At 45.6% G+C, this 13788-nt stretch overlaps 1 protein-coding gene across 2 annotated transcripts in view; it reads left to right on the top strand.

Annotated features, from left to right (window-relative positions):
* FUT8 (fucosyltransferase 8) overlaps positions 1-13788 on the top strand; it is a 584495-nt gene that overhangs the window by 382644 nt on the left and 188063 nt on the right. For both annotated transcript variants that reach the window (XM_069208896.1, XM_069208897.1), the window contains one exon: positions 279-393. In XM_069208896.1, coding sequence (XP_069064997.1) covers positions 279-393 — 115 coding nt within the window. The remainder of the gene's footprint in view (positions 1-278; positions 394-13788) is intronic.

Here is a 13788-nt window from a genome sequence, read left to right as displayed (position 1 = left end):
CGCATCTCGTCCCAGTTGGATCCCAGCCTTTCCATGATGTTCTTTAGGAAATACCTTTATATTAACAAACTCACAATGGAAACTTCACACCTAATGTACAATGTGTTTTGTACCTGCAGCTGTTCTCACACTTTTGGAATGGATCAGGACCCCTCAAAGAGCGGTTCTCCTGCTAAATAACATCACTTCTGAAGTACATGCATAGACTCATCTTTGCTGTGCTCCTGTGTTGTATGTGGCAATGTTTGATAGCGGTCTGCTGTTGATTGCTTTCACAGGTCAGTAATGACAGATCTGTACTACCTCAGTCAAGCAGATGGAGCGGGCGAGTGGCGCGAAAAAGAGGCCAAAGATCTGACGGAACTTGTCCAGAGAAGAATAACATACGTCCAGGTAAGATGAACGAGACAGACTTCCCATCGCCTGTCTGATTAAAAAAAAAAAAAATTTTTTTGTTTGCATTTTACATTTTTTTTAAAACATTTAGTGTGGACAGGAATACAAAATTAAACATTCTGTCCACTGTAGCTGTTTTTATTCAGTGCATCAACTGCATGTCCAATAGCTTGCTTGACTAAACACAACGTTTGCATGGGAACAGTATGTGCAAAGGACACATTTATTCATTAACTCTATTTGGTTATTACAAACCATTAAAGTGCACAGAATATATTAAAAACAATACCAAACTTTTTTTTGGGGGGGGATATCAAACTAGGGAGAATAATGTGGCCCAGTGCATCAATCTCCCTGCATGAACCTATAAATGAAATAAGGTGCACTGCCCCAAAAGAACAGACTCCATTCCACCAATTAGGGTAGGGTTCTTTTCAGTGACCAAATGTATTAGTCTTACAGAACTAGTAGTCCTCACTCACCATTGGGTGACATGCTTCATCTTCAGGCCATGCTCCTCGTCAGGCCGGCACTGCAATGTCTACATCTTTTTAAGAAAGAATGCCGGTAGTGGGTGGATGTGCGAGGGGCTGGGAAAACTGCTACAATTGGCTAAAGGTGTCCAAGAAAACTATCTTTGATACAACCTGGCACCCCCTGCCAAGGTTAAAAACAAAAAGGGGAAGTACAGAAAACAATGATCTAGTTCCCTCACAACAACTAAATGTATGTCTAATAGTCTAATTAGAGATTTAGATATCATGGATCTGTGCGGGTATTCCCTACACTACAGAACTGCTAGTCATGATCAACATGTTTCTCACCTAATACAGTCACACGGATCAGGTGGCGATTCTTCAGGACCTGTTGTGCCTGACCCTCACTAAGAGAGTAAAAAAACTCTACTCCTACGGCCTATGTAAGAAATCACTGAAATCATATGTTGGATTCATAAACTTCTGAATGTGGAGACCCTCCTAGGTCAGGTACATGGGCCCCTTGGGGATCGCATGGAGGCTGGCCGCTCTTCTATCAAGACAATTTAACTGAAGAACGCCATGGTCAGTCTGACCTACCCTGTTGTCCATAATATCTAAATCTCTAATTACAGTGGTAGACAAACATTTAGCTGTTGGTTGATCTCCAGCCGGGCTGCACAGGAGTGGGCTCCCCGCGAGTCCCCAGAGACCACCACATGCCAGGTGATCCATAGGAGGGGTAAGGGCATTAGGCCTGTGAGAAAAAAGAAAAATGCAGCAGAAGGTTGCATTGATAACAAGAAAAAAACCAAATAGATAAATATTGGAAGAATAAAAGGTGCAGAGCAGGGGATTACCCCATAAGCCCAAGTGATCTGATCAGCCGGGCCATAAAACACCCCATTAGCCCTTGCAAAGGGCTACAAAACTTGCATATTTGTCCTGGTGGTGCCTCGGGGGGAGCAGCCCTCACAACCTGAAACCCACTCTGGGGGCTGAAAGAACTACAGCAGTCACCAGATGAGTGCCCCTTTCAACTATTTTTAAGGCTCACTAAGCCTCCCAGTTTATTGAATTAGTGACCCCAGGAGATATCTGTTTGACTTAAAAGCGCTCCTGGTGCTTGTGCCTTTACCCAAGGGTTCTGGTGTGTGCGGGCCCCTGTCGGCGGGTCCTAAGATGTCCTTGTGCCTTGGTTTAAAAATAGGAAAAAGATTCACGCTGACAGTTTATTGAAAAGATGAAATGCTTTTAACAAAAACAAAGTTAACAGTGAATCATCACATATCTTAATGATGGACATTGAAATGCTTTATTGACAATTTCAAAATTCACAGTGAGTCAGTATATGCCCTAACGAATGGCATTGCACGTTGGTACATTCCGTAGAAGCTTTAATTGTATTGCAGTAGTTTATTATGACATGCATTGACTTTTACTAATGCAGTGACACCCTGACCAAAAATAGGCCTACTTTTGGCTAACCACACTCCATTGTATTTTGTCTAGTATGTATGTATGTGTATATACATGGGTTATTGTTGTTTTAGGGTTCAGGGTTTGCTGTGGATGTGAACAGTTGGGAGAGGGGAGTGTCGCCGTAGGTACCTCAAACTGCCGTCCGTCATGTATATATTTGTAAATCAGTGTGTAGTATTGAGTATAGTGTGTGTGCAATAAATTACTTGTCATTTTATAAGGAAAAGGAATGACTGGGCGGTGGTTTCATGAGCGTTGTCTGTTGCATGCCTACGGACTGCAGTACTATCCCACACAGCCTCCACTGACCGCTACACCTCGCCACTTTGAGAGAGTCAAGCGCTACAATAGGGTATTTGGTTCCCAGTAGACAGAAGGTTGCGGACCTATTACTCGTGAAGGACTTGCATCATTCCTAATGAATAGCCACTTTCTTACAGTCTACAATCATTCCTCCTCTTGCAAACAAACTGCATGACCCTGGGAAATCACTTTCTGAACAGAAAGTACTTAGAATCAAGCTTAGTAATAAGTGTGTGAAAAGAAAACAGGACTGGGACATGTTGGATTTTGCATCACAGGAAAGATGTCCAGTCGCTGCCATGTGGTGTAGTGGGACAGATATGGACCTTGAAACAACAAGACCTGCACTTCCCTGCCTGCCTACTTTTCCAAATTTAGTTCGATTTTGAGCAAAGCATGTTCTTTGTACGCCTTTGCCCCATATCTCCCAATATGTGACCTGTGAATGGAATCAACACAGACCAAAAGCACCAAAGACATAAATAAAATTCCCAGACTGGCATCCAGCATGTTTTTTGTGTGTTCTTATATTTATGCAGTGCTATATAAAGCATTGGGAGTTGCTGATGTGCATTATGAGATGTGTAGCACGCTATATGGAAGTGTTTTGAAATTTGCATGAGTGACCAGGCGGGTGCCCTTATCTTGTTTTGGGGTGCAGCACCCAACAGTGTGATAGAGGAGCGGGGTGTGAGATAGTTGAGCAAATTATAATTAATAATGGTTTTATTTATCTTCTCTATGAGTCCTCTTATGCTTAATGGTTTCTATTTTGTGTTTAGTTCTTTTCGTACGCATACTGAAGCAGCTGGGTCAAACACTCTTTAAAGTTTTGTGGGCTGCTAACAAGAAATGGGATAATGCAGGGATCTACCTGGATTGACTGGGATGCAAGCAGTTCAGTTTGGGAATGGGGATAGAGGGACTACATAGCGCCAACCTAGCCAGAAGTGCAGCTGAGCAAGGCACTCTGTGCCTGTACTCAAGCCATCATAGAAATACCATTAGTCCATATGGCAAGGTGTACAAGGAAAGAGATGCTCCCAAATGAGTTAATGTCAAATGGGATGAATAGACGTAGGTGACATAAGCAGTAAACATGCATATTTTAAAAGCAGATACCGCCTACTACTGTAAAGATATACTTCATGACTAAAGAAAAAAGTGGAAGAGCAATGAAGGTTGGTAGCCTGAGTAGAAAAAGTACCATCTTTAAAGTCCAAGGGTTCACCTACTTTTGCTAGGTTGAAGAAGGCAAGTATTTTCAAAGGGATCCAACCCTGCTCCCCAAGGCCTCCAGCCTGGTGAGCCACACATGATTGTGGACACACAGCATGAGTGAGGTGGCAGATAATTACACACAGCACCGCCAGGAAGATCTTCATGAGAACGCGAATGAGTGCCTGCTGATGGCGTGATCTTCTTCGTCAAACTGTAGAGAATAACCTGGATGCTCACAGATTTCGAGGTACCTTTGTTTCATGTAGCTGGTACAGGCACCTCCACTATTATCCTCACCCCTCATGCGCCCTTTGGCCGCAGCTTCCCCAGCATAGCACCGTTGTTTTTTATCTCAGTGGTATCTACAGCTCAAACGTCCAGATGAGTTTTGGATTCCAAAATATTCCCATATTAACTTTTGGCTGATTACAATTTTCTTTATAAAATGTGTCTTTATTTGGTGCTCTCTAGCTCAGTTTTGGACTCCTGAATGTCCCTTTGTATAATGGTACCTGATGATGTTTTGGAATCCACAATGGTCCTTTCTTTCGATGATGATGATGATGCGTATTCGAGTTTTGAAATTCCACAATGCGCCGTCGTTTCTCAAAAACCTTCGGTTTTGCATTCCTGAGTGTCAATTTCTGTTATTAGAAATGTTTGGGTTTTCCTTTTAAATTTATGTTTAAAGGTGTGTGACTTTGTTTTAGGCATCAGCTTGAGCATTGTTTCAGTGATGTCTAGTTGGGGTTTGGACACCTGAATGATCAGGATTAGGAGTGAACAGATCCTTTTAACTTGTGTCAGTAGCGTGAGACCTGCAGGCTCACTCATTACAAAGTTCCGCTGCTGTGTGCTTAACTGACCCGTGCTCTACAACGGTTTGGTGTGTAGTGCCGCGCAACGCATGCGTGGAATTTCTGCGCTGAGTATATGTGCGCCTGGGAAGAATACAGTACAGGGACGATGCAGTACTGAGCAGAGCGTGCGTGCTGAATGTATGTGCGGGATGGAGGTGTGCCTATGAGTGGTACAATACGTAGATCTTTAAAATGAACTTAGAACCAATCTGACCCGACCCCCACCTTGGCGGCCATACCTTTAGTAAACCAAGAGGCAAGACGGTTGCCCTGAGCCCTTTGTGTGGCCCAGATTCTCCCAGAGAGAGTAACATTATAGTCTGTTACATTAAACACAATAGGTTTTTATCCAGCTGGTGTTCTGAATTCATGTATGTAAAGATGCTCTCATATGTGATAGTAAAGAAAAAGGAGGATTGGTGCAATAAAATATTTGCCTAAGATCTCACAATTTTGTTAAGTGGAGAATCAGGAATTAGTGCAGATTTTCTGCTTTCGCTTTGTTTCAATCAGAAATGGGTACCTATTTGTGTCTCCTTTTCCTCAGATGCTTGTGTCTGAGGGTAATTCGAGGGTGGCAGGCAGAAGTCTCATGAAAGCTCGGCTCGTTATGGGCTCGAGGTTCTGGCTGGAGCTGGGCCAGAGTCGGGCCTCAGCGTGGTTCCAGCGGCTCGCCCACGTCACCTCTTGCGGATGAGCTCTTTGCATGGGATTTTCATCACACTGGGTGTTTCCAGAGAGGTAGTGTGGCGATAACCCACCCTCTCTCAGAACTCGGCCAGCATTTCCGGCACGAAGAAGTAGTTGCTATGAATTTTTGAGGGATCGGGGTGGTTTTCTGCGCATTCTGATTTGAGTGGCATGCCGCTCTATACCGACGAGAACATTTTCTTTTCTTTAGATTTCTTTCCTTTAAAATAAAATTCGGTCCGCCGATCAATCAGCCGCTGTTGCACAATAGCGGCAACATTTCGCATCCCTCGATCTGCAGCCGTCTGCACGACATAGATGGCTTCATTGGGGGCAGTATCCTTGTTGCCATGGAGACGGCAGCTATGGCGCTCCTCGTGCTGCCTCCTCGGTTCTTTCAGGTACCGCCAGTAGTTTATGCACACTAAGCGCGTGAACTCGGGTTTGCTGTGTCGGCGATTCCTGCACAGATGCGCCACTTAACCTAGGATAAGGTATTGAAGATTGTAAACAAGGACTCTTTCCCTTTCTCTTCCGGGTCAGCGAGATATTACTGTTAAGCATCTTGATGTTGCGCAGGAACGACAATGTCTCTATAAACTCGCTTATGGGGTGTAAACTACTAGCTAGGCCCACCTAAAGTTTTCCAAACTTGGACAATCGGAGAGTGGAAGAAAAGTCTCTGCATTTTCTCTTCAGCACCCGTTGCTCATTGCAGAAACTCTTCTTTCAGGGGCAATGGGTCATTCTCAATTCTTTCCTGACTGCGCCTATTGTAAAATCCCTTTAAACAGACACATAGGGAGCGCATACATGGCCAACATTATAGAAGACGAGAGTGGGAGATTGTAAACAGAAAAAATATCGGTAGAATTTATTTTTCCCCGTTCACTGCTATTGGAGCAGAGGCAATTTCAGGCGGGGGACAGCTAAAATAAAGCAATTTTTGCTTCCAAAACCGGGAGTCTCCTGCCTGAATCGGGTTTGCTGGCATTTATGATATAGCCCCCTACCGCACTGCATATTTTTCGGCAAAAGATAGTATTTATGGTTGCATTTCTTCATAATTTTGTACTTAACACATCTCTACCCTGTGTCGTACATAAGGTTAACATCTGGATGTACGGCTGCCTTTCAGCAGTTCTGTTTCCAATAATACTAGTTAACAGCTTCTGGAGGACTTCACCAGAGCCCTAGTAATAGTACTAGTAAACAGCCTCTGGAGGACGTCACCAGTGCACTCGCTTTCAGCTCTCATCCGCCATCTTCGAATGGGAATATGCACCGACATAGAGTGCCTATGATAGGACAATTCTGCGCAGCCCTGAAAACTAGTCAGTTTATTGCTTTTATCATGTAATTGGTATAAATATTTTTGATACGTGCTAATATTGTGTTTAGGACTCGGTGTTTACAGTTTTTTTTCACATAAAGAAAACAACACGAGGTCAAATATCGTTCAATGGAATTGCATTGCTCAATATGTTATACTTATGTGTCCTTTTCCTGGTTTATTGCCTAATGTTGATAGGTAGCTCCAGGATGCCAGCCAATAGACTTACAAGGCCCCGATTGACATGCTCACGGTGTCATTTTGCGGACCCATTCAGGAGGGCAATACGCATGCGCTTGCTGATGAAAGGACTTTTTTTTTTTTTTTTTTATGATCTGAGATGGTTTGGTGAATAAAAAAAGAAAGGTAGCGCAAAACACTTAAAAAAAAAAAATGGATGATCTGGTTGCGGGTTGGGCATGGAGCGACAGGTGAACAACACTGCATACACTCATGTGCAGCATCAGGAGCCAGGGCCGTAGCGTTTGTGCGGACGTACCAGGGACCCTGAACCCGCAGCACCAGCTGGAGATAGGAGGGTCAGGTCCATGCAGCTTTGCGGGTGTGGGACGGCGCGGCAGCGAGGCCCTCGAGAGCTGCAGAGAAAGGCTCTGCACAACAAAGCAGAAGGTGGCCTGGGCAGATCCAGCAGATGGGCTGTCCCTGGATGTGAGTGATGTAGCAGTCATGTGGGGGGCAGCCAGGCAAAAGTCAGGGAGATACCAAGGTGGGGGGCGTAGGCGACCGCAACCATCTATCACTGCGCAGTCCAAATGATTTCTGGTACCTAATATGCAGCCACTGTCCCCCTCTGCAGTAGTCCAGAGGGTCACCCAACTGCCTCCATGGCAAAGTCCAAAGCTCCTCAGACCATCTCAGTATTCTGCGGCGGGAGATGGGTCCTCATTTATCACCCAGGCCTAGGGCCTCACATCTGTCTCCAGGCCCCGGGTGGCCCCTCAACAGCAAGCAGAGGACGTTACCCCAATAGAAGCCTCCGGAGTCCAAGCGGGAGTTTACCCCTTGAGCAAGACCGTGGCTTTGCCAGCAGTATAGAGCTCTGCAGGACCGCTGCCCTGCCCCATGTTCAGTCCTGCAGGATGGCCTGCAGCAGCAGATCAACTTGGTCTCAGGGCAGGGGCACCCTCAGAAGCCATTCCGCCTCTGCTCGAGCCTCGCGTGTTCGCGCCTTATCTCAGGCGGTCCTGCCGATGTTCGCCTCTTCGAGTCAGCAGAAAACACATGTGCGGGACCAGAGACCGCTGCCCGCGTCTCCCCAACTGGTGATGCGTCCCCCGTCACCTCACAACCACCACTGCTATATTTTAGCTTGACGCGCATCCTGGCGTCAAATTTTGATGCAAGGATGCATTCCGTGCTTACAAAATAATGTGAAAAACACAGTTGGAGCAAACAGCTGCATGAATTGATGTTGTTCACATTGTTGCCAAGCTATAGTTTAGTAAATGCATAACATGGCCTGCTGGCGTATAACAGTAATTTTGCGTGGCATGCATCCGCAAAATTAAGCGAATTACACCACATAATTTATTATTCCCCCAGAACACATATATTGTGCAGCACATTGATACTTTGTTTGACTTGTCAAGTACACATGGCTGGCACAGTTTTTGCTTTTGGAATAGTTGTGTGGTGAGACTGATAGTTGACAAACTGCAAGCAATGTGGCTTCCTGCGTCCTCCAGGAATAATAACAACTAAATTCACAGCCTTCTGTCCTACTCCTTACCCAGCCTTACCCACCACGCCCACACACAACCATTTATTGCACTTACTTTTTGGAGAAAGACTTGGTGTGTGTGGTTGGTGTTTTGAGCTCCTGAATGGGTGTAGAGCAGTGCTTAATTTGAGCCAGCGGTTTTCGTGGGGGGGGGGGGGGCGGTGTTCTGGGCTCCACTTATTCTTGAGAGCCGGCACCTATTTTTCTGCCCCAAGCATTTACTGCGAGCAAAAGATGCATATGGGAAAGACGAAGGAAGAGAAAAACGAAAAAGCGTCACAAAGGGAGAGAGCGGAAGGCTGCAAACGTGAGAGGAAGGGGCAGGGAGTGGCTGTAAATTGATTAAAGAAGCCCAGGATGGCTTCGGGATTAAGGGCCAGATGTAGGAAAATAGCAAATTGCGACTTGCAATTTGCGAGTCCGTGTGACTCGCAAATTGCAAGTCGCAATTTACTATGCAGAAAGGTGTCTCAGACACCTTCTGCGAGTCGCTATGGGGTCGCAAAGACCCACCTCATTAATATTAATGAGGTGGGTCTCAATTTGCGCCCCCATAGCGACTCTGGGCACTCACGGGGATGGAGGCCTGCTGGGAACAGCAGACCTCCATGTCCGTGACTGCTTTTAAATAAAGCAGTTTTTTTTTTTTCCAAGTGTAGCCCGTTTTCCTTAAAGGAAAACGAGCTGCACTTATAAAAAAAAATGAAACCTTTAGTTTCGGATTTTTTCAGGGCAGGTAGTGGTCCCTTGGACCACTGCCTGCCCTGAAAAAATAATTTTGGGTCCAGTCACAAAGGGGAAGGGGTCCCATGGGGACCCCTTCCCGTTTGCGAGTGGGTTACCATCCACTTCAAGTGGATGGTAACTGCGACTAATGGAATTGCATACCACTGCGACTCGCAAATAGGAAGGGAACACCCCTTCCTATTTGCGACTCGGGAATGCATTTTGCGAGTCGGTTCCGACTCGCAAAATGCATTTCAGCATAGCAAACACGCATTTGCGAGTCGCAAACGGCGATTTTCGCCGTTTGCGAGTTGCAAATAGTTTGCTACATCTGGCCCCTAAGTTGCAGCAACCCAGTGTTTCATAGGAGACCTTTGGGAACCGGCACGTTTTTATTTACAAACAAATTAAGCCCTGGTGTAGAGTAAATGTAAGCTAAGAGTGTACGAGTAAGATTTGGGTACGCCTGTGGCCGTAACCAGGTCACACAGCAGGTTGAACAGCAGGCTGAGTGTTTGGTTGGACAGTGTTGAGCTTATCATGCACGCTGCAGGGTTCATTAACTATATCCAATTTAGAGCATCGTGTCTGAACAACAATCACTGATGTCAACATTTTTAGTTCTGCCGTAGAGACAGTCTTTCTTCCCAAAAGTAATAATAAAACGAAAGGCTTTCAGAAAGCCGTCTTCGTAAATGGGTCTCTTGAAGTCTCATTCACATTTAGCTTGTATCCATCCCAGCACACAGCGGGGAAGGGGAGGTTTGGGTGATCCAACATTGTCCATTGTCTCGCTTGTACTGCGAGGGACGGAATTTTGCCCATGTGCACAGCCAGCCGCAAAGGAGGGCCTTCAGACCCTGGTGCCTTGGATGCTCGACCGCTTCTTTATACATTCTTGCCCTTCTTTACATCATGCATGTATTGGCAAAAAATGAATAAGTCATTGTACGTAAATCGAGGCCAGGCCTATTTGCTTTGCCAGTGCTTGTTATACTAAATGATCTTTTCATGCAACACATCAGGAAAATGAAGTCTGTCCAATCCAGTGCCCCGGGGCTGTCAGATGTTGTTAGAGACTGAGATGGAAAGTGGAACAGTCACAGTGACTTAGATATAATACTTTACTCCAAATATGTCAAAGCTCCTAAAACACTCTTGCGTGTTGCAGTACCTTGGGTCACTTCTGCTCAGCCTGGAAACCAGTTCACTGAATTCAGGTTTCGGGGATTGTTTAGGAATTGATAGCTGCACTCAGTCTCCCCACAGCATCAGAGACATGCATTCTACTGCCCTGCCGGCCAAGAGCCCAGAGTGCCTTCAGCACAGCCGGTCAGAGCAGACCCCTCCAAAGGCCCTGCCAGCCGGTCAGAGCAGACCCCTCCAAAGGCTCTGCCAGCCGGTCAGAGCAGACCCTCCAAAGGCCCTGCCAGCCCGTCAGAGCAGACCCTCCAAAGGCCCTGCCAGCCGGTCAGAGCAGACCCTCCAAAGGCCCTGCCAGCCGGTCAGAGCAGACCCCTCCAAAGGCCCTGCCAGCCGGTCAGAGCAGACCCCTCCAAAGGCCCTGCCAGCCGGTCAGAGCAGACCCTCCAAAGGCCCTGCACATGTTCTGCTCTGCAGCCACGTTTAACGCACCTGCGGGCCAGGCCTTTTTGGTTTACAACAACAAACTTCTAAAGCAGGAATTAGTTTTTGAAAAGGAAAAATAAACTAATGGCCCTGACACCAGGGGGTTTTCTCCCATGGTGTGGAGGTCTGCTTTAATTTTTTTTCTGTTCAGGACTGTCAGGCGTTTTTTGGTGGTGCTTAACAGGAAATAAAGAAACACCCACCATTGGGTCTTGGACACTAAGGGCCAGATGTAGGAAGAAACCAATTTGCGAGTTGCAAATTGCGAGTCCTTCCGACTCGCAATTTGCAACTCGCAAATTGGTATGCAGAAAGGTGTCTCAGACACCTTCTGCGACTCGCTATGGGGTCGCAAAGACCCACCTCATAAATATTTATGAGGTGGGTAGCAGTTTGCGACCCCATAGCTAGTCTAGGCACTCACGGGGATGGTGGCCTGCTGGAGACAGCAGACCACCATGTCCGTGACTGCTTTTCAATAAAGCATATTTTTTTTTCTCTTTGCAGCCCGTTTTCCTTAAAGGAAAACGAGCTGCAAATAGAAAAAAATATCGAATCCTTTTTGTTTCGTTTTTTTTCAGAGCAGGCAGTGGTCCATAGGACCACTGCCTGCTCTGAAAAAACATTGTTGTGAGCATTCACAAAGGGGAAGGGGTCCCAATGGACCCCTTCCCGTTTGCGAATGAGTTACCATCCACTTGAAGTGGATGGTAACTGCGGGTTGATTTGCGACCGCTTTCGCTGTCACAAATCAACCCTACATCGCGGTGCGACTCGCAAATAGGTAGGGAACGCCTCTTCCTATTTGCGAGTCTGAAACAAATTTTGCGAGTCGGTACCGACTCGCAATATGTGTTTCAGCATCGCGTGAGGGCATTAGCACCTCGTAAACGGCGTTTTTCGCTGTTTGCGAGGCGCTAATACCTTCCTACATCTGGCCCTTAGACTGATGCCCCAAACTCCATGGGGCCGTCAGTTTAAGATTTCCATCGGTAGAGCCTAGTTTTTCTGCCTCCAAATAGAGAGGGTGAACCAACAATTTGTGGGCATCCTAACACGCAAGTTAGTATATGAATTAAAGACAGCACAGCTCCAAAACAAAGAGCAGCCTCCACTTCAAGAATGCATTACAGAGTTATGTTTGCAAGAATAGAATGCAGTGGGATATAAGCCGTCTAGAAAGTGCCCTCTCGTGAGGTGGTGGTGACCACAGGAAACCTTGTTTGGACGTCTTTAGCTTACCACAAGTTTGCAATCTTTTCAAAGTACTCCTGAATGTGCGCTTAGAGCTGTGGTTGTTCAGTTTTTAATCTGCCTGGAACGATTTTTTAGCACACGAAAAAGGAGTTTGACTGTACAAGCAGAAAGATAAGCCAATGTTATATGTTATGTTTTATTTGTTACAAATGTTTTTGCAGCACTTCTTACAAGATAATTCCTTTTCCGTATGTTGTAAATCAGATTAGCCAACTCAGAGGCATTTATTGTATTAGACTGGAATTATGAAAAGCCAAGAAAGCTCCTGTTGAGAATTAGGCATCTGGCTTGCAGGCTGCATGTTGGCTGACAGGTAGAACTGTGCTTCCATTTCACAGCAGAAACTGTTATTGAGCCAAAATATGTGCAGGCGAAGGTGTGGGAGGCGCCAGCCTTGTGTGCTCAGCGACCTTTGGCTAACTCTTATGTACTTGACCACATGAATACCAAGTAGCTTGTAGGAGGTCCACGATTGCCATGTGGAGGGCTGGGAGCTCGGAACATTGAGGTAGCGGGGTTTCGCTGCTGCTGAGATTCGTGACCAGCGCTTTTCACTGAATCCTTTCCCACGCGTACGTTAGTGATGAGATCTCATGATGAAGGTGACATGGTTGGTTGGCCCGTTTAGGATGGTGAAGTCTCTTGATTCTGGCACTTTCACGTTTCTTTGATACCTTGGTTGGTGGACGCGGCTAGACGGTGTTGCTGTTGCAGTCATTTAGCCGGACATTACCACTGCTAGCACCAAAGACAGATCAATACGTGGAGAATCTCCTGCCCAACATCTAAGGAGCAGGATGGAGAAAAGGACATCTTTGAACCAAAGAGTATTCTAAAAAATCTTCATTGGGATGGGTAGAACTGAGGCTGAGAAGCTGCTGCATTTTGTGCTCCTGATTTAAATAAGGCTTGTAAGCTGTGCAGTTTGTATCCCTTTACCATATTTGTTTTGCCTCTAGAACTATGTGGTGGGTTTGTTCATGGCATTTTTTGGTTCATCAATGGATGTAGTAATGTATGTTTTGAAAGACATTAGAATGTGCCACAGTAAGCTATGTCCCGTAAAGCATTTCCAAGGTGTTTTTGTTGTAGCCTTTTCACGCATTAGTGGCGTGCTTGCCACAGGCTTAGCGTACGCTTTTAGAATCATAGCTTTAAGCAGCTAACAGTCTTGTTGCTTTTGGCAGTGATAAATTGTGGTAAATTGAATTTTTGATGTGCATAGGCCATTAATTTCTGATGGGGCAATGAAGACTGCATACCTCGACGTTAGGAGTGGGAGTAACAAGTGTTATTGAGCGTTGTGTTTGCATTCTACAACATTGTTTTCTCCAGTGATTGTACGTTCAGGATTTGGCATCCGGGATGTGGTTTAGGTATTGGGTGGTGATGAGGTATCTTTTGACACAATGTGTAATTCTGAAGTGCTTTTCTGGCATACATAAACTCTGAGACGGGCATGCATCTGGTGCCCTGGCACACTTAGTTGATTGTCTTCTAGGGGCTTTCCATTACTTAAAAACTTTAAAGAACTTTCAGTAGCTTGGTGAACTTTATAGATCAGATCAGGGATAACATAAGTGTTTTGTTGCAGTTAAACGTATGAATGTATTAGTTTATGTAACAAAAAATCAGCTGTGGAGCAGCAAACTGTGGTTAGGATTATTTACATAA

Source organism: Pleurodeles waltl, chromosome 9, assembly GCF_031143425.1.
Source record: "Pleurodeles waltl isolate 20211129_DDA chromosome 9, aPleWal1.hap1.20221129, whole genome shotgun sequence".
Taxonomy (NCBI): domain Eukaryota; kingdom Metazoa; phylum Chordata; class Amphibia; order Caudata; family Salamandridae; genus Pleurodeles; species Pleurodeles waltl.
The sequence above is the reverse complement of the archived record's forward strand: the minus strand, read 5'-3'. Positions and strand labels throughout refer to the sequence as shown.